Source organism: Hippocampus zosterae, chromosome 11 (assembly GCF_025434085.1).
Source record: "Hippocampus zosterae strain Florida chromosome 11, ASM2543408v3, whole genome shotgun sequence".
Taxonomy (NCBI): Eukaryota; Metazoa; Chordata; class Actinopteri; order Syngnathiformes; family Syngnathidae; genus Hippocampus; species Hippocampus zosterae.
Window position 1 is genome coordinate 22010620 of NC_067461.1, and position 20806 is coordinate 22031425.

General features: G+C 41.6%; 1 protein-coding gene across 2 annotated transcripts; it reads right to left on the reverse strand.

Moving 5' to 3' along the window:
* Nucleotides 1-1114: 1114 nt before the first annotated feature.
* Nucleotides 1115-9110, reverse strand: fgf8a (fibroblast growth factor 8a). Of its 2 annotated transcripts, none has more exons than XM_052081176.1 (5): nucleotides 7949-9110; nucleotides 7819-7855; nucleotides 6993-7140; nucleotides 5123-5229; nucleotides 1115-2137 (listed from the first exon to the last, which is right to left on the reverse strand). In XM_052081176.1, the coding sequence occupies exons 1-5, from the start codon at nucleotides 7975-7977 to the stop codon at nucleotides 1853-1855; spliced, it is 606 nt and encodes a 201-aa protein (XP_051937136.1). In that variant the 5' UTR covers nucleotides 7978-9110; the 3' UTR covers nucleotides 1115-1852. The 2 variants fall into 2 exon arrangements, with proteins under 2 accessions (XP_051937136.1, XP_051937135.1); XM_052081175.1 differs by having other exon boundaries at nucleotides 6993-7173; nucleotides 7949-9107.
* Between the last annotated feature and the right edge of the window lie 11696 nt (nucleotides 9111-20806).

Sequence of the window (20806 nt, forward strand, 5' to 3'; positions counted from 1 at the left end):
TTGCAAAATCTCAACATTACTTATTACACATGACAATTCCATATTTCGGTACAGATACAGATGTTAGCAAGGATCATGCAAGTTGATCGCTTTATCCTCACAAGGGCCCATCCCAGCCATCTACGGGACTGTAGGCAGGGGCCACCCTGAACTGGTTGCCAGCCAATCACAGAGCACTCAGACAAACAATCATTCTTGCTCACAATCACACCTAGGGACAATGTAGAGCAGGGGTGCCTAAACTTTTTTGACCGAAGATCTACTTTTCGACCAATCAACCTGACGCGATCGACCTATTACCGCACACGCGCGCATACATATGCACATACGTATTCACACGTACACACGCATGCCATGGTGAGCAACAGCCTGACGCTGAGGCATGCGACGCACTTAGGCAGCCTGTTAACGATCCTAGCTCACGCATACCATTTTAAAATGCTTCTCTCGGTCCTCCAGATTCCCATTCTTCGCCCGTCCCTTCGGTGAATTGTACAAAATAAACTCTGAATGAGGATAACAATAACGATAAAAGATATAGCGCAACAACTCTGATCACAAGCTGCAACTGCAGACTGCTGAGCGGTAACAAATTTCAGTGACGCAGTCACATGTCACCAGAGGTTAAATATGACCTGCTTTATTTTATTTTATTTTTTCAATACTTTTTTGTGAAAGTGAGACTGATTGAATGTTTTTGGAATGTGGGAGGAAACTGGAGTAACCAGGCACAGGGAGAACATGCAAACTCTATTACAGTAATTAACAAACAAACAAAAAACAAAAAAAATTGGTTGAAATTCAGAGTTGGAAAAGGTGTGAAATTTGTATATTATTTCAGAAAAACATTTATTATACTCATGTTGCACCATATCTAAGGGTAGTAATCTTATATATACTGTATATATATGAATTGGTTCGGAGCCAATTGCATAAAAATGCCCTAATTAAACTTATAAAGACAGATCGCGTGAATCTTTATTTGAAAAAAAAAATAAAAATAAATTTAAAATATTTGTTTGGATGGTTTACCTGTAATAGAAAAACTTGATCGGCGATATTAACCTTTGCATTTGGATGAAGGTGCAAACAAACCAGATAAAAATCCAAGCCGTACCAAACAAGAATTTATTTTCAGTATTTCATGACACATTTAAATAAATATTTCATCCTTAAAACTATTTTACATACCAAATAAAATATATCTTTTATATGTATAAAAACAAGACATACAAGGGTGACAAAGAGAGTGTGAAGTGAGTCATGAGTATGTCCAGGGTTTCTTTACACCTCTACGTCTTTTGACCGTAACAACTCTATACAGTTGTACACAGTACACAGAAATACCTGCGATAATCAAATATAGCTGCCTTTGTTCCACCAGATTCTACAAAAGGTTTGAATTGTGTCATCAAAACACATTCCCCTCATGATATGTAGTCTGGAAAGAAGATGATCTGCCCCTGCTACCACATGAACATTGTCAATGATTAATGAATTGGACTCTGTCGAACACTGAGATTCAATGATCAATCTGTTTAAGTTTCCTTGAAGCAGCAGGCAAGAGGAGATAAAAGACCTCAATAGTAAAACCGTCATAAAAAAATAAAAAAATATTGCTCCACTAACAATAAGTCAAGGAATTCTGCGCATCTAAAAAAATCCAGATGTAGAAAAATAGAGTTCTTATTTTTGTCTATTTACAGTCTGACTCTCCGAAAAATAATTCAGCACCGACACATTGAGAGTATTTCTCAGTTAAGAGACGCAGAAGAGTCCGCTGAATCTCCAGCGGATGAAACTACCAGTCTGTTTGTTTCTCTTCTGCCTCACCACCTTTTTCAACTGTTCCTCAGCGCTCAGATGAGAACTGCATACGTTTAGTCCTTTGGTTGAAGGGGTAGTGAATGAAGTCAAATGGTCGGTGGTGGCTGGGATGTGCAGGCTGCTGACCCCTTGGCAGTCTCTTCATAAAATGGACCTCACGCTGGTGCTGCCGTGTCCGCGAGCCTTTTCGTGGACGTCCTCGACGGGTGAAGGCCATATACCATCCCTCATACCGGGCATTCCTCAGGGCGGTGTAGTTGTTCTCCAACACAATCTCAGTGAAGATGCAATCCCGGCCTTGTCCATTTTTCTGCAAAACCCACAATAAGAGTCAAAACAAAATATTAACTGCCTGTCACTTGCACGCACACTCTGTGACGCATGCTAACTCACAGCCATCTTGCCCTCCTGTACAGCATATATTACTGACTTTTCAGCTCCCAACTGATAAATGACAGTACGGACGAACGTTGGGTGCATTTTCATTCTTAATTAGATGAGAAAATTAAATAGTATCACTACTTATTCATATCATGTGACACAGCTAGCACAGTGGTTCACTGTTCTGCTCAAAAAAAAGTCTGATGAGATCTTCTGAACAGGGACATCCAAAATGCTCTTTCTGCTGCATCTTTTTTTTGTTTGTTTGTTTGTTTGTTTTTTTTATAACACGGACGCTCATGGGGCTGGGACATGCTGTAATTGAGCTACGGGCAGATGGTATACGAGGCAGGGTGCTAGGGGGGCGGGAAGAGACGGCAGTGTGTTTATGTGTGTGCAGGGAAGGGAGGGCATGAAAGCAGGGGCGCAGATGGGATTCTGGAACTGGGAGGGGGGGCAGGGACGAAGCTTCGAAATTGCAATTTAATATTACAATTACAAAGTTGACTTTCAGTGCCATGTACTTGAAATTGAAAATTGATTCAATCAATGACACTTGTTGTTTTTTAATGATTATATGGTCTACTGTGCCATATTGTTTTGTACATTATTTATATTAAGGCAGGGTGCAAGGTATATAGTATATATAGTATGTCATGCACTATATAGAACATAATATATTCATACGTTTTAGTAGATAATCTATTGTAGTTAACCCTTTCAGGGACAGCAGTTACTATGGCGGACAGCTTATCATGTTATCGGGTAACAGGGTGCATGACAGGGTGAATAATATTGGATGCATGTGGGTCTCATGCACTTAACTTCTGCCCTTTTTTCAGATTACTATTTCATTTAAATTAATACTTTTGATCAAAAAAACATTTTCAGCAAGCTATGATTTTTTGTGGTGTCCTCAGGCCCAAGGTCTGAGTAGAAATCAATGAGGCGTAAAAGGTGGGACCATTGTGGGACTCCCGCTTCAAGATGATTGCCACTGTGCACTCCACTCTAATTCTTTGTCCAAGTCCAAGCGTTACCTACGCGTACCCTGCTCAACAAGCCACATCGTCTACATCTATTTTCATGCCGGCTACTATGTCTACGGTCATGGCAACAGTGAGTTAAGCAGTATGATTGCGAGCAAGAGAGTGGGTAGCACGAAGCACATGGGAAAAAAGAAAACTAAAGAGAGAATTCACTTTGACATGTTTTTGTGCACGTTCGTGTGCACTCAAAACATGAGCTTAGTGGGAATTGGATGCAGGAATTGCCATCATGCCGAGCAGCATTATGCAAATAGTCAGAAGTAAGAATTTGGTATTTGTTGGTAATGTAAGATGTTAATTATTCCCTGATAGAAGTAGCAGATGTGTTCATCCACCTATTTTGGGGGTATATTCTCCCGGGTGCTTAAGTCAGTAAAGGCCCACTGCTGCGCACTTTTGGGGCTGTGCATATTTTCCCTTCGACTTGCGTCAGTTAAGTCCCTTAAGGGATAAGGGAGTCCCATGTAAATCCAGGGGCGCCTGTACTCTCCCAGAAACTTTCCTCTTGCACGCTCAGGTGGCTCTACTGAGGACTAGTGCCTCTTAAGGCTGATACATTTTGCACGTTTTAATTCAGTGAACTGCTTGTGCGTGCTCGGTTGTGTAACAGCCACATGACCAAGCGGCTGTTAACTCGCGCTGGCAGCTTGGAGGGATCTCTGGAGGTGGGAGCTCACACTTGCAGTCATTCTAATGGTAGCAATGAGGAGTTAGATTTGGAATCACTTGTCTTGATTTTACATAGGCCATTCGTGAAATCCATAAAAGTGCTGTCCGTTCTCGCATGTCCAACAGGCTCACTTGCTTTTCAGCAATGGAACAGCTCCAATTATATATTCAGCCTGGACACATTCCCACTGATTAAATTACTTTTATTGAATTGATTAAATATAGAATTCTAAGATACATGCTCCCTCAAAGTAGTCCATGAGATGAGCCGGGCACGTCATTGGGGATGATCTGTAAATAACTTCTGCATTCGATACGCAACTCATTTTCACATTTCAAGATTCTGTGGATTCCCAATGGTTCACTCGTCTCAGAAAAACTCCACAATTCAAGACTTGCAAGCATCCTTAGATTTCCATGGACCACACCTGTTCGGTGGCTGCGCGAGTATTCACCAGTTACACAGGTGGGTGTGTTGGAAGCCGAGGTGGGAAAATCGTCACGCCTTGAAAGTGAGCGAGAAAGATGCGTAAGGAATTGACTTAAGTGTTATGCTCCTTTTTGAATGGTTGCTCACTCACTTGTGGAGTACTTCATTCAGTGGCATGACTCAGTTTTAGTTTAAAGTCACCGGTCTACATATCTGGCCAGAGAATTTTGCTTAAAAGTTGAAGCAAAGCCATTTTTCAACAGAAATACTTTGGCGCTCAAAACTTGCTGTCCTGTAAGGCTCAAGTGTACGGCCACATATCTTAGTGGATATCCATACATTCTTATGGGACAAAAGTTGGGGGATTTGGGGACTATTGTTCAGTCACCTTGACAATGAGGGCCAGGGGTGGTGGGGACATGACCCCCCCCCCCCCTGCCCCCAACCACCATACCATCTGCGCCAATGCATGAAAGGGTGAAATTATTCTTAGAATGTTACTTCCATCCATATAATCTGATTACTGTTTTTCATTGTCTCATGACCTCTCTTTCCAAATATAATGCCGTTAGATGTGTTAATTCACTGTTGGATATTCAGATGTCTGTTATTATCTTGCACCTTCAAATTTTATGATACAATGCACCAATCAACATAATATGTAAAAAACAAAACAATTACAATTGGACATTTTATTATTGTCCACGAATCCCATTGATTTAGCTCACATCCCCCAGATCCAGCAACAAACAATACATCTTCTCACCTTGCCAATGAGTTTCCCTCTCTTGGTCATGCAAATGTAGAAGCCAGTCTCGGCTCCCTTGATACGCACACGGCTTCCAAATGTGTCTGTCTCCACAATTAGCTTGGCTGACGGAGAATAAAAACATTGCCATTAGCAAACAGAGGTCTCTTGACACATGTAGGGAGAAATGAGTGAAGATATACAACACTTTCAACTCTATTTTCATCCAGCTCCTCTGAATTTGCATGATTGACTGAAAAAGACATGTATGTGTACATGTAGATCAGATCCAGAAAAGCATTTCAACTATTTCTTTTCCCCTCTGTCCACAGATACAACACAAAAACCCGCGGAATGATTCCCATGGATTTATGTGTCCCGAAATTCTTTCAAAATGATATAACCAGGTGTCTTTTGAGTCTTTGAAAGTTAAGGAGGCAGGCCCATCGTCCCCATCAAAAATTTATTTTCAAATAAATCCGCATTGGCCTCTCACATGAAGCTTCGCATTTATCTCTATTGTCCAGAAAAATACTATAATGTTAAGGAATTATGTGCTTTCCCACCTCTGGATTGCTTTGCAGCAAGATGGAAAAAAAAGACCAAGATTTATGAGGCTGAGTGAATTTGCAGAGAAATAGTTATGTCGGCCTGACATTTTTAATTCTCTGTACACATGTTATGTGAACAAGAATTGCATCATCGTAACTGTATAACATGTGAATAAATCCATGTTTTATTTATTGTTTTTGTTTTCCATGATGGTTACTGGGGGAGCAACTGGAGCGTGACCTGAACAGCACAGTTGAGCAGAATACAAATCTATTAAGAAGATCCCCACCACCCCTCCTCCACATGCATTTCTTTTTTCCTATCATTTCCCTAGTCCAATTAATTTGTGCAGACCACATACTACACAATTCTCCTTCCCTGCAATAAATAAATAAATAAGGGATAGATAATTTTGTATCATATTCATTGTGAGTAAACGAGGCTACCCCAAAACAACAAAAACGACAGCAAAGTGCTGTGAGGGTCCACTTACGACAATTTCAATGCACAATATTTTTGGGAAATTTTTGGGAGGGTGATGCATGTAAGACTTTAATGGCTCTTCCAGACTTCCAGAATCTCTGGAGAATATCCAGCACCAGCCACAGTCAAAGTGCTTCATGTCCTCCGAAACCCATACTTGTCCAAATGGTGCAAAATATGACTGAAAATTGTCACTTTTGCCTAAAATTGTCACTTGCTGTTTAATTATTTGTGAAATTAACAAAACATAGTGTAGCTCAATAAATATCAGAATGTTTGTGAGCTACAGAAAAGCTGTATCTTGCTGGTATTTTCCTAGCAGATTTCAGAGATAAATTCAAACTAACTCGAAAATTAAAATTGTAAGTGCAACATTTGATTTTTTTATTAGGCAAATTTTTTGTCTGTGTGCGTGTGTGAGTGTGTGTGTGTGTTTGCCTGTGTGTGTGTGTGCGTGTGTGTGTGTGTGTGTTCTGTTCTTTTATAAAGAATAATAAAACTGAATGGAACTGAAGAATTTGATGCTATGGAAAAGACGGACAGCCAAGAAATGAGAAAGTATGTATGATGATGATGATGATGATGATAATCAATTTTGCACCAATATATTCTGTGTGTACATTTAAATTATGTGTCCAAAACCAAACTCAAAATGTTCAATGTGACAATTGTCTATTTAAGCAAGGCAAAGCGATGTATTACGTTTTCAATCATTTCAATTGGCTATCATTAATTTTAAAAATAATAAACCTTTTCAATTTGTCTCTTTGGAAATAATTCAAATCAAATTTTAATTTCTCCAACATCAATGCGGGGAGATCGGAATGCCGTTACAGACATACGTGGACCTTACCGTGCAGATCTCCGTCTTCAGCCATGGCGTTGATCTTCTTGTTGGGCAGGACCTGCACATGCTTTCCACTGGTTCGACTGTACAGCTGGTAGATCCGGATCAACCTGCGGCTCACGCGGTCTGTCACTTTGCTCTGCGCGCTTACATGCTGCGTGAAATTAGGCGGGGACTGATTGGTTACCTGTCAGAAATTAGATGTCATCACAATCAGTACGTGTACATAAGTACATGTACTATCTATCTATCTATAATATATATATATATATATATATATATATATATATATATATATATATATATATATATATATATATATATATATATATATATATATATATATATATATATTATACGACGGAGAAAATTGTAATTATATCAAACAAAATGTACTTCTCTTTCTCTCCCTCGTTTAAACTAATTACTGTACATGGGTGTTGCTTCGTTAAAACTGCTTCAACAGATAATCCCCCCGAAAACCACAGGCGGTTGTGTAAAACAATTTCAAACATTTTATGACTATTATTTGATCCCCTTCAGCTATTTTTCGTCTCCACCTGTCACAGTCTGCTGTGGTGGAATGAGGGCAACGTTGTTCTCAGAGGAAGCAAAACCCGACGACATTTTTCACGAGACAAGCACGTCCCGTCAACGTGTGCCAGGGTTCGCTATGTGAGCCGGCGGCCCGCCCAATCTGCCGCGGGGGCCATCAGCCTTTTCACATCATTTCCCAGTCCTAGTTGGCTGCGCTTCACAGATGATTTATTCTAAAATTAAGTCCCCGAACGAATATTCTGAATAGGCCAAAATAAATATACGTACAACTTACCTGAGCGTAGAAGAAGAATGCGAACATGTGTATGAACCTGTAAAGCGGGGAGGAAATACCACAAATCAGATTTAGTCGGCGATTTGGAACATGGATGCGAAAAAAAGCTGGAAAAAGAACAGGTACTCACACGTAGCTGCATCTCGATGCGGGTCGCATGTTGGATGATGGCGAAAAGCTCTTCTTAGGAAATTCAAAGATTATACTTTTCAGCAATTTCAGTCCAGTCGTTCTTGAGGGAATTCAAGCTCCAAATGATTTAATAAAAATCCAAAAGTCAGATGTCGTGGTAAAGGCTCACGGGCACACGGCAGACTTGTTTTTGACCACATCAATGTCAAAGGGACAGTCCGCTGTCGCTCCTCTGAGCACACCATACGGTTAAAGTTGATGAATGACTTCAACTGGTCGTTTGAAATAGAATGAGGGTAAAACTCTTAAGTGTACTTGCAGAAGCTGATCTGAGCGTTGAATTGTTGAAAAGGGCACTGCATGGTTTAGTTAATCTATTTTCATTATCTTTTTTTTTTTGAAGACCGGGAGTCTTAGAAATTCATCCCTAATGTCAGACTCCCCCCACCCCCTCTCCGCCTGCAATCCCCGTGGTCCTTCCCGACGTCCAGGTGTGAGTGCTCGGTCTCGTCACTGGTTTCGGAGAGGTTCGGGAGCCCTGATCCGCTCGGCTGTGGGAGAACTACACATGGGACGATCCTTCTCCGCACTGTCTGCTCCCATCCCACACTGCTCTCAAGCGTCTCACTTGGCGCTGTACTCCCGGTTAAAATGTCAGTCTGATCTGCAAAGAACAAGCCCCCTTTTTCTGCAGAACAAAAGCGGACACCCCCACACCCTACTCGCCATCCCCTCCCACTCCTTTGATTTGAAAAAAAAAATCACTTTACCTGAGAGAAGTACTCAACTTTTGAAAAAAAAAAAAAAAAAAACAGGACTGGTTGGGTGTCACGGGCTGCCGATGCCGACCCCAAGTCTGTCCGAACACCATCACAGTCTACTTCCCCATAATGAACTCTAATAACGACACCCCCAATTTCGCATTTCGAAGCAATGCACCCTCCATATCTCCTGGTTCGGGATGCTGAAATGCTCAATTTTGTGTATTGACAGAGCAAAGTGTCAGACATTAAAGGATTACAAACGATTGTCGTTTTTTTAAGAGACTCCTCCTTTCATTTGTAAATGTATTTGGAGAGAAGGAACTAACAGCCTTATAAACAACGTGCTATGAGCATACCTTTTATATGCAACAAGAAACGGGACGCGTAAAGTTTTCGATGCTTGTCGCCCGAGAGGAACTCCCCCAAATTAATTAGGATGAAGTCCTGGCACCTGAAGCAAATTTTCTTTCTGCATAAGACTCATCATTTATCTGTAAATTTACGCTCTTCTAGTGTAGACAAGACCATTAATTAGGCTTGATTGAATGATTTGGCCACTTCATTAGACGGGGCACTTCATCTGTATGGGCGAAACTACCCCTCGCGACCTGTTAAATCAACAGTTTTTCATCATATTGGAATTGGCCTTTGCGAGCTGTTTGATGCGGGGAAAAGGGCGTCGATCGAAGGAGCTCAAAATACTGAGCTGGATGAAAGGAGTCTGCAATCAGAATGAAGACATAATCAGTAGCACACACGAGGACACAACTGTTTGATTATAGTGTTTGCGTTTTATTCATGTCCGTGATGACATGTCTAAAATCACGTTCTGTTGGCGATAGCGTCCCCCGTTCAACTGTGTTGTATGCAGGGTAAGGCCACCAGTGGGGGCTGGTGTGAGCAACAGTGGAGGTGGCTGTGCCTTCGCAGCGATGCCGGTGCAAGTAGTGAGTGGCTAGGCATTCAGTGTTTCAATTTGTTCATCTCTCATCACTGAAGGCCTTCATGTCGTACAAATGGCGTGTTTTTCTCTAAATCCAACATTTATTTTGGGTTTTCTAACCTGTGTGCATGCAAATGTTTTGTCAGTGCAGTCACACTCAATGAATCCTGGCACAGGTTGTTGCTAAGTTTTCTCATCTGTTTTGTTTTATTTCAAAGACACAATTTTTAGAGTATACTGATTTGGATGACTTAAAATAATTACTTAAAATCAGCACAAATATGACTTTTAAAACGTAATTTAAATGTAATCATTTAAAATGTAATGAAAAAATATAGTTTAAACATGGCATTCTGTGGTAACCAAAATGTATCCATCCATGCATTTTTTAATCTTATCCTCATGAGGGTTGCAGGCGTGCTGGAACTTCTCCCAGTAGACTTCGGGCAGAAGGCGGGGTACACCCTGAATTGGTTGCCAGCCAGTCACAGGGCAGAAGACAATTAACCATTCACATAATATAGAGTGCTCCATTAACCTACCATGCACATTTTGGGATTGTGGGAGGAAACAGAAGTACCTGGAGAAAACCCGCCCAGGCAGGGGGACAACATGCAAACTCTATATATGAAGGCCAGGACCCAGAATCGAACCCATGACCTCCGGACTGGGAGATGAACGTGCTAGCATGTCGACCACTGGGCTGCTGAACCAAAATGTATTTAAACACAGTGGTTAGAATTGATTAAATTGCTTTCCGTTCAGGAAGTCAAGTCAAACATTTTCACAGTGGCGTTCCGTCAGGGCCAGCAAGGCCTTCTCTGCTGGCCTAAACATTCTCAGAAAAGTAAATTTAATAAATTTACTTTTCTGAGAGTAATATTAATTTATTTTCATAAATATGTAAACAATTATTCTCTGTATTCTTTACGTCATATTATTTCCACTTAGTCGAGTGGCTTATTTTAAATAACATTGAAAGACACTCGATAAATAACTTATTTATTATGGTAGAGTTTCTAACCAATCATATTTCAGATAGCTTGTGTTTCCAGGTAAATTAAACTTGCTCTGGGCCTTCAGATTAAACAGAGCAGGCCCCTGTGCGCTGTAAATGAACGGGCACAGTCAGCTTGCAATAGCCAATCAGATCACGAGTCTGCGTACCAGGGCCAGCTGGAAGGGCTTACGTCGACACTGGGTGTGCTCATTTGGTGATTGGATTAGCGCCTGCTAGAGGGAGCTGTTGCTGCATTTTGACCCAAAATGGCCAAAGGAGAAGACATTGATCTGGTTGCAGGACTGCTTTCCACACAATTTTCAAGACGGACCTTCCACTGGATTTACCAATTTAAGTTGTTTTACCAAGGCAGCAAGGAAACATCAGAGCACGGCTGGGTACTTACAAGTTACAGTGCATTTAAAAACGTTTGGGGACACTCGCGTAGGTCTGCAGCTCAGTGAACAGGCACTACATTGGTGAGTAAATGAATTTTATTTTTCATTTCTTCTTGTTATTTTATTTCGTTAGTATTAATGGTAACGAAATAAAATGACGAAGATACAAAAATGTATCAAATAAATCAGCTCACCTGCAATTTATAAAGGCGCATTGTAGTCAGCTTCGTGCACTAAAATTTGTTCAATCTCAGCTGCTCAACATTTACAGTTATTTGCTGTTGTACAGCCTATTCTCAAGATGCAAATGATCTGTTAATTTTATTTTCAAAGAATAGTTTTTCTTTTGTTATTGTCTTACATGAAACTGCGACATTGCACAATTTATTGGACAAACTTGTTTATGAACACACAGCGTAATTTGGGCGGCATTTTATTTAGTATTTTTTCAAATCTTTTTATTTTTGACAATATCTGTAAATTTAGTTTCCTGCTCTTAATTGTGAATGCATAATTGATGGTTTTAAATGCTCCTGAAATTAAGTGCTGCCTGACGAGCCTATATTGTGTTCATGTATGTGATGTCACTGAAGGCCTAAGGTTGAAATGCATTGCCCGCCACTGCATTTTCATGACAATATGTTGTAAGCAGCCACACGAGTCTATACACGATATTCTGATTAATATTACATTTGTGAAATATGAATTTAGCAAAAAGCCATTTTGCCTTGTATTGCCAGTTGCTATTGACTGAGGATGACACCACAGTGCATCAGTGGTCACCAAATGTTACATGACCTAACCCTGAAGACATGTGAACCGTTACCCGAGTCATGAAGCATTTTGATTCCATTTTCAGTCAACAACAAGTGGCAGGACAAGGCAAAATGGCAGCCCCTTGAGATGCATAAAACAGGTGGAAGAAGTCTGTTTGATTCATATTCCACAAACATAATATCGATAACAACACAGTCTTCAGACAATTTTGAGTATAGAATGAGTATAGAACTCATTTGGTGATTGCAAAGAAAATTTGGGCTTGACTTTTCCTTTAGACATACTGGACAAAATATGGCCTAAGGACCAAATACGGCCCACCCACAGTTTTTGACGGACCCTCAAAGAGCATAAACTCAAAGTAAATCTTAAAATAAATGGTGCTTCTATTTTGAAAGTTGTGTTTTTGTTTAATGTGCAAACATGCAGACGCAAGTACAAGAGCTACAACTCTCTGTGGAGTTGCTAACTTAGATATGTTGTTGCCATATTTTGTGACCTCTCTAGCAACTATTTTTCCAAAAAAGAGATGAACAAAAATGACAACAGTGCTCCCACTGTTTCCAACATTCTTATTTAATGCATGATGAAAGGATGAGCGCCAAGAGCGTTTGTCTTATAATACTGTTGGGAAATAAACAGTTTCATGTACCAAGTAACAAAACAGAATCTGTGACAGAGATCAGTCTTGGTGGAGTCCAACCCTCACTGCAAACGAATTCGACTTACTACTGGCAATGCAAACCAAACTGTAACATTGATGCTATGGGGACCAAACAGCCCATATCAGGGGGTTCAGTACCCTATACTCCCAAAGCACCCTCCACAGAACTCCTCAAAGGACATGGTGGAACGCCTTCTCCAAGTCCACAAAGGATGTGTAAACTGGTTAGGCGAACTCCCCTGCACCCGAGCAGACCCTGGCAAGGGTGTAGAGCTGATCCACTGTTCTACGGCTGGGACGAAAACACCGCTGCTCCTCCAGAATCTGAGACTTGACTTCCTGATGGGCCTCCGTCTCCAGCAGCCCTGAATAGACCTTACCAGGGAGGCTGAAGCATGTGATATCGCTGTCGTCGGAACACACCCTCCAGTCACCCTTCTTGAAAAGAGGGACCACAACCCCATTCTGCCAATACAGAGGCAATGTCCTTGATGACCATGCGATTTTTCATAGGTGTATTAGCCAGAACAACCCCACTACATCCAGAGCCTTGAGGAACTCCGGGTGGATCTCATCCACCCCCGAGCTTTGCCACAGTGGACCTTTTTAACCACTTTGATAACCCCAGAAATAGGAGAGCCCACCTTTGAGCACCCAGACTCTGCTTCCTCCAAGGAAGGCCTTTCTTCCAGTCCTCCAAGGAAGGCCTGTCAGTGGTGCGGAGGAGGCCTTTAAAGTATTCTGCCCCTTGAGCCCCTCAGCAGTGTGGGATCCCCACTATACACAGTGCTCGTGGTGCACTGCTTCATCCTCCTGAGACGGATAGTGGACCAGAACTTACTAAAAGCCATCTGGAAGTTGGTTTCCATGGCCTTGTCGAACTCCGACTTTCGGACACCTTTTTCAGTTTGACGGCATCTCTTTCTGGTGGTGTCCATCAGCAAGTTCGGGAGTTCTGCCATGACAGACACCGACCACCTTACAGCCACAACTCCAATCAGCCGCTTCAACAAAAGAGGCATAGCACATGGTCCACTCATACTCAATGTCCCCTCCCTCCCCCGGGGCATGGGTGAAGCTCTGCCGGAGGTGGGAGTTGAAATTCTTTCTGACAGGGGATTCTGGCAGATGCTCCCAGAAAAACCTTGCAATACGTTTGGGTCTAGTAGGTCGGACTGGCATATTCTCCCACCAACTCACCACCAGGTGGTGATCAGTTAAAAGTTCCGCCCCTCTCTTAACTCGAGTGTCCAAAACATGTGGTCGGAAATCCGATGATAGGACTACAAAGTGTTACGGTCGGCAAAGGTAATGGCGGCAGAGGATACAAAAGCGAAGTAGATGGAGGAAGGAAGGGTGCAGGGTCAAGTGGTCTGAGCAGGAAAATGTGGAACCAGGCTGGGCAGGGTGGCAGGCACTGGAATAAGACAAACAAAAACAATTGAGTATGCACAAAAAATACAACAGTGGTAAGCGTGTGCACGAGCAATGGCCTAGATGCCACTCATAATGTGAGAATGAGCTGGCACCCACTTGCAGATCATCAGCGCTCTTATACGCAGGAGGTGATTGCTGATCAGCTGCAGGTGTGGGAGCACCCTCCGGCCCAGCCTGGTAATTAAAGGGAAAAAGACACAGAAGGTCTCTGGAAGTGAACTCTCCAAAATAAAAGCACAGAAGGAAGAGGGTCTGTGATGATACATCACACAAAGTCGAACTGCGGCCAAGGGCGTCCATGGGCTCAGACCGACAACATGGGTCCCCCTTTCTATGGGCTCACCATCTGTGGGATGTGCCAAAGGGGTCGGATGCATTGTGCATTGAGTTGGGCATTGAGCAAAGTCTTGCAGGTCTGATCTACCTGTCAGTCCATTTCATCTAAATGAATATAGCGTCCCCCTTAATAAAAGTTTGTTCATCTTACAAAGGCATTTTGGACAATTCCATACCCTTTTCTGTTTCAGCACGACTGTGCCCTGGTCTACAAGAGGTACAAAAATGGATGTTTGATGGAGTTTGACGTAGAGGAACGTGAAAGGCTCATGGGACGAAGTACACTTGACTCAAATGCACTATAATTGAGATCGCAAACCAGGTCTCATGGCCAGAATTAGTGATGTTTGACCTCACAAATGTTTTTTTTTTTTTTGGATATATGGATATAGAATTTCACAACTCTATATTGGGATATCATTATATTGTATCATTTCATTTCTTTAGATGTCTTTAAGCATGCATCTGTCCATATATACAGTAGGGATGTGAATCTCAGCACTGAGGACGACTCGATACACATCTCGATCCACTGCCAGCGATGTGATACTTAAACGATACATGGAATTTTCTGGCGATACGATGCGATACGTTTCACCGTCGTCACGATGTGATACGATTCGATACACATTAAGTTCAAATCAATGTGATCCGATACGATACAATGCAATTTGTTGCGATATTGTGCAATTAAACATGATGCAAATAAGCAAAGAAAAAAAGCTTTTAAAAAGATGGAATTCAGTATGGTATTACAAAAAGGATACCACTTTATTCCTTATAAACAGTAGAACTTGTAAAACAACTTATTTAAGCCCTTTCACAATTGGGTTTTGTGCAAAGAAAATGTAAACAATTTGGCACCTGAGACTCACAGCTGTTGCTATAGTGTAAACACAAACAGACTATTCTCACTGAGTGTCTTATATGAAATATAATAATAAATGTATGTATATGAATCTATAGCGCAAGATGTCCACCCATCCACTGTAAGTGCAACTCTTTGCGCACTGTTCAGCGACACAGTAATCTCACTTCTCACTTTGTTGTACACATCGGGAATATGTTTGTAAGTGAACACAGACCTGTCTGGTATTTTATACCTGGGTTCCAAAACGTGCACGAGCTGTCTGAAACCCTTGTTGTCCACCACGCTAAGGCTGGAGGTCTTTGCATATGAAATAAGCAGTGGCCTTAGTTATAGCCATTGCGCGGTCACAGTGAGTTGCAAGGGGACTCCCAAAATAAGAGGCAATTTTTTTCTGATCCTGACCTGGTTTACCAAGAGTTTCTCCGGTGTCCGACGAGGAACTGGGCGGGGAAGCGGGGGAGCCGGAAGGAAACTTGTCGGTGATCTGGTGCCATCGTTTTAAGTGGGTCTGCATATTTGTGGTGCTGCCGTTGTATGGCTTCTTAGTGCGACATTCCTTGCAACTTACGGAGGTTTTATCAAGCTTTCCGTCTTTCTTTTCGAAGCCATAGTATTTTCAAACATAAGATTTGAATGTTGCGGCTGCATTAAATATAGTAGTTTCCTTGCTGCTGCGTGCGCTAACTTCCATAATGTTTCGCTAGTTGTGTACTGGACTGTATGTGACGCACGGCTACCGTCCGTATTCAACACAAAACGCAAAGCAAATGGTGCATTCATTGCACCTAGGAAAGGGCAGATATGTGACGTTTAACATGAATAAAACGGCGCATGAATCGGATTTGACCGATACCCATCAATGCATCGTGATGAATCGCGATTTCACCCGTCAATCGCGTCGTACCCAGTGAATGAGCCGATGCACTCGGATCGCGCACGTGCGCATCGATGTATCGATTAATATCGATTATTTTCCACACCCTTAATATACAGTGGCATCGTATCGTATGTGTCTTAGACAGCATGATACAAGTTAAACCACTGTGTGAGACATGAGGTGGGCCCGTGTGTGGGAGTGTCAATGTAAGACTAAAACTGTGTGTGTGTGTGTGCGTGTGTGTGTGTGTGTGTGTGTGTGTGTGTGTGTGTGTGTGTGTGTGTGTGTGTGTGTGTGTGTGTGTGTGTGTGTGTGTGTGATGAGCAGCAGGTAGCTGCCACTCTGTAGACTTGCTCAGGGTCTGGCTGCCCTCCCCTTAACCCCCAGAGCCCTGCATCCATCAGCAGCCCGGCGGGGGGGGGGCAAATACCCTTCCCCCTTTTGCTACTGCTCTCTGGCTACTTTATGGTCTCTTGCCACACATGACCAGGTTCCAACACCAGGGTTGTGGAAATAAATTATTGATTCAGTCATATTTGACAGACAAAACAGGAAACAAAGAATCAACCAGCACCCTGTTGTTATGTTACGAGAAATGAGTATTGACAAAGACATAATGTACATGTACTTAATTTTGAGTGCTAAAAGAACCTCTGAATGTCTATATTTTTGATAAATTATCGATTCTAAGGACTACTATAACTTTTTCTGCCTCACTGTTCTGTGGTGATGTGTTAAATATGTCCTTTTCAATTTATTGTAGGACGGAATTAATAATGTTGAGTGTGAGGCATTTACAAATGTCAAATATTGTTCATCAATATTCTAAATATTGAACAGCCAAGAAGGATAAATCAAATCTACACAAATAGGAGTGAACTGTAAAGTGATGATGAAGATAATAGCATGATAAACAGCAGACCCATCCAGATTGAAGGTATCTCTACCGATTAAATATTGATTTACAGAAGATTACTCCCCGAATTTTACGATACTATGAGCATTCATTGATTTAATTTTCAGACATGTGCAGTTTCATTTTGACCTCCCTAAAAACTAAGTCGTATAGTCATTTTGATCATCTTTATAGACCTTGCTTTTTATCAGGGGCCTCCTCTTTTGTTGCTTTCCTGTCCTACTCAACAGTACTGCAATCAAAGGTGATTGTATCAATGACTCTTGAAATGAAAATATGACTCAAGGTTGAATAAAGCAAAACAAGCAGAAATGATCGAATAAATAAATGGACGACAGAGTGTTTAAATATGGCAGCACAATTTGAAATGGGACTTTGCTGCCATCTTTTTTATTTGCTCTCTCTTACCAAGATTCAGCCATCTGTCACCTCCTTCTGTTCACCCTCCCTCACACTGGACTGCTCTTTGCTATGCTGTTGGATTTGCTGTACAACAGGTTTCAATGTTGTTTCACACCACATTTGGTATCTCCAAAACTTTTATTCAAACCCATTGTTCTGCTACGGCACATATTGTCCCCATTCATTTTACAGCAGAAAAATAAAGAGTAACACAGCGGACACAATTGTTTTGTTTTACCAAAGGGAGCAAAGATAACTTTGGAGGAGTTTAATGTTTTTAGCAAAAGCTCGAAAGTATAATAGGCAATATTACTTATCAGAGCTGGGCATTTGTCAGAACTGATGAAAGGTTCGTCAGTCTGTCATTGATGGCTGCCCGATATACTGACGATTGCTGAATGATGAGAATATGATGGACTGAGCACTCACAGAGTGAATTTTCATCCGTCAGCATTATTATCACTTACTGGATCAAGTACCGATGGACCTCTGAGTCCGTCACTGACGGGCGTCCATTTTGCTGACGATTGACATAAACACACCCCACCTGTCTCTTGTATTTGTTTGCGGGGCTGAATCCAAGCAGGGTTGCTTCCATTGATTTTACATGGAAATACTTTGTACTTCCTGTACATAAATAGCAAAATGTACCGAAAAGAAGAAGCAGACTACACCAACAAGCATTGATACACAGGAGTAGACGTGCAAGCTATTTGGATTGGATTTTACCCTTGGCTACAATGCAGAGCTGGATTCTGATTAAGGTAAGCCATTTTAATCTCTAAATTAAAACAACGTGTTTGAGCAGTTAAAACAGCTACATCGAGCCACCAGTTCAACAGATTGGCAAATAAGTGTATGTGAAATGTATGTGTGTCCATGTGTGTGTAACGGTCTTTTGGTACGATATAGATAAACTCACTATAGATAAACTGACTATACTTTATCAGACCGGCGGACTAGTGAAATGGACTGAGTGACCACGTAAACTGAGTTAAAATAACATGATGGACTGACTGACGGATAATTACAGTTTGTTTTGGCTTGATAAAATAACGGACTGACGATGACATAGAGGTGTCCTGGCCATTGACAGATGACCAATGACGAATAGAAAAAATGCTCTTAAATTGCCCACCTCTGCTAATTTTCATTCATCATCATCTTCCGAACCGCTTGATCCTCACTAGGATCGCGGGGGGTGCTGGAGCCTATCCCAGCTGCCTCCGGGCAGTAGGCGGGGGACACCCTGATTCGGTTGCCAGCCAATAACAGGGCACACAGAGATGAACAACCATCCACGCTCACACTCACACCTAGGGACAATTTAGAGTGTTCAATCAGCCTGCCACGCATGTTTTTGGAATGTGGGAGGAAACCGGAGCACCCGGAGAAAACCCACCCAGGCCCGGGGAGAACATGCAAACTCCACACAGGGATTCCGGAGCTGGAATTGAACCCGGTACCTCCGCACTGTGAAGCCGACGTGCTAACCACTGGACTACCGGGACGCCCTGTGCTAATTTTGTCATCATATATTATGGATAATCATATGGTTGTTGAATCTGGAATCCTTAAATATAATCTTCCTGCAGAAGCAACATCTAAAACACTGGTCTCAAACAAAACTTACAGTGTGTGTGTGTGTGTGTGTGTGTGTGTGTGAGGGGGGCACATTTTGCAATAAATTTGGACCTTTTTGGTGGTTAACCTTTATGTGATGACCCAGAAAAGTCCCACTTATACAAGCCATGGCAGAAATTATGAACTCACCTCTCCTGGAGGAACATCATTCATTTTAATTTTGGTGAAAATGTGAAAATCATATCTACGCCACAAAACAATTCTTCACTCATCAATTCACTAACACAACTGTTGAGTCACATTTTGGGGCTATCAAGTAGAAGAAAAAATAATTTGCTTAGTTCAGAGGAAAGGATTATTGATTCAGGAAAAACAAATAAACTAACACCCCAACGTTTTACCACCTCTGGCTTTTCTAATAGCTAGCAATCTCATGCATGGATTTTCATCAAATTGGCTCCAAATTCCGCTGATTACTGTGACCAGCTCAAATTTGGAAATTGGAGCAGGATGTCATGACTTTCATTTCCACCAAAACTTTTCAGTTGGATTGAGATCTGACTATTTGCAGACCATGCCATTGACATGAGTTTAAATATCTTTCTTGAAGGGAGGTAAGGGAGTTTTTGTTGTGCGGCAAGATGCATTGTCATCTTGGAAAATAATGTCCTCGCCTTTCAATCGATGGTATCAGAAAAGTTTCCAAAATCTTAATGTAAAGTGTATATTTTCTTCTGTGTGTACAATGCAATGTGTGAACACTTTTTTGGCTGTGCAGATTTTCCCATCGACCTAAAGTATTCCACTGACACACCTCATGAAATGTACACACTCTGAGTGGAGCGACCTGGAAAACGGGGCATTCCCCGACAAATCTGTCAGTACACACCCATAGACTTGTTTTCTCTTCCATGCTCATGAGGCTTGACTAAGGTAGCGCCTCTCAAAGGCAAATCATCATATTGCATGTTTTAAATCAATTCACAGCTGCAGACAGTGATTGATGACTGTCAATGGCTGATTCGTGCTGATGTGCGGAGGGGTCGAGGGACGAGCACATTTACGCTTGCTGACTCCCCAGCGGCTGTATACAGTATGTGTCCCTCTACATTTCAGTGATGTCCGAAAAGCGGTATTATATCATATGAACTGAAAGAGGATCAACAGTGAACTTTTTTTCTCCACCTTTTAGGAGTGTATTCCCATGCTGATAGTACGTTTAGCTGAAGTGCCAACACAAACAGTGCAGTCATCGTAATAATGGGCCATGAGCTTTTGATTTTTTTTTTTTTTTTGGTATTTGATGTGCCACACGCACGGGGCATTTATTGACAACCTAGTCAACTTTCAATTTGCTAAATCTGCCAAGCACTCGGTTATGATAAAATTTGAATGGATTAGATTTATTAAAAAGTAAATACAAAAAACCCGCTTCTTCAGAGTAGCCTGTAGATTTGCCGCACACACGTCACAGGTGATATCTTGCAGATGCACGACGCAAGTTAATTTTACAATCAAAGTGTGACATATTTTCAAAATGGATATCTCCGGAATTCACGTCTCATGAAAAGTCCACAATCTGGAAATTAGGGCCACCCTCAAACTTTACAGAATCACACCTGTTTGGTGGTTACCAGGCCCAGTTTGGATCATCAGTACGATCTGACGAATTCCTGGTAGGTTGGTCCGCATTATTACACTGTTCAGGCTTGTGTTATTTAATTTCGGCCAGCAGATCCCTTTGGATATCACTAATTATAGTCTATCCATCACACTTGAACCCAACTATCTTGTTGTAAAAATGTATTGCCAGTAACATCCGATTATGCCATTGTATTATACAGTATTGTGTATCTATAGCACTGACTTCCTGCATTTGGTATTAAG

Bases quoted from the DNA above. Each gene is read 5' to 3' on its own strand.
- fgf8a (XM_052081175.1), bottom strand. From the start codon at position 7,977: ATGCGACCCGCATCGAGATGCAGCTACGT. The intron at 5,230-6,992 runs GTAAGGTCCACG...ATTCTCCGTCAG, and splicing joins TGAAGACGGAGATCTGCACG to CCAAGCTAATTGTGGAGACA. The intron at 2,138-5,122 runs GTGAGAAGATGT...TGGGTTTTGCAG, and splicing joins GAGGGAAACTCATTGGCAAG to AAAAATGGACAAGGCCGGGA.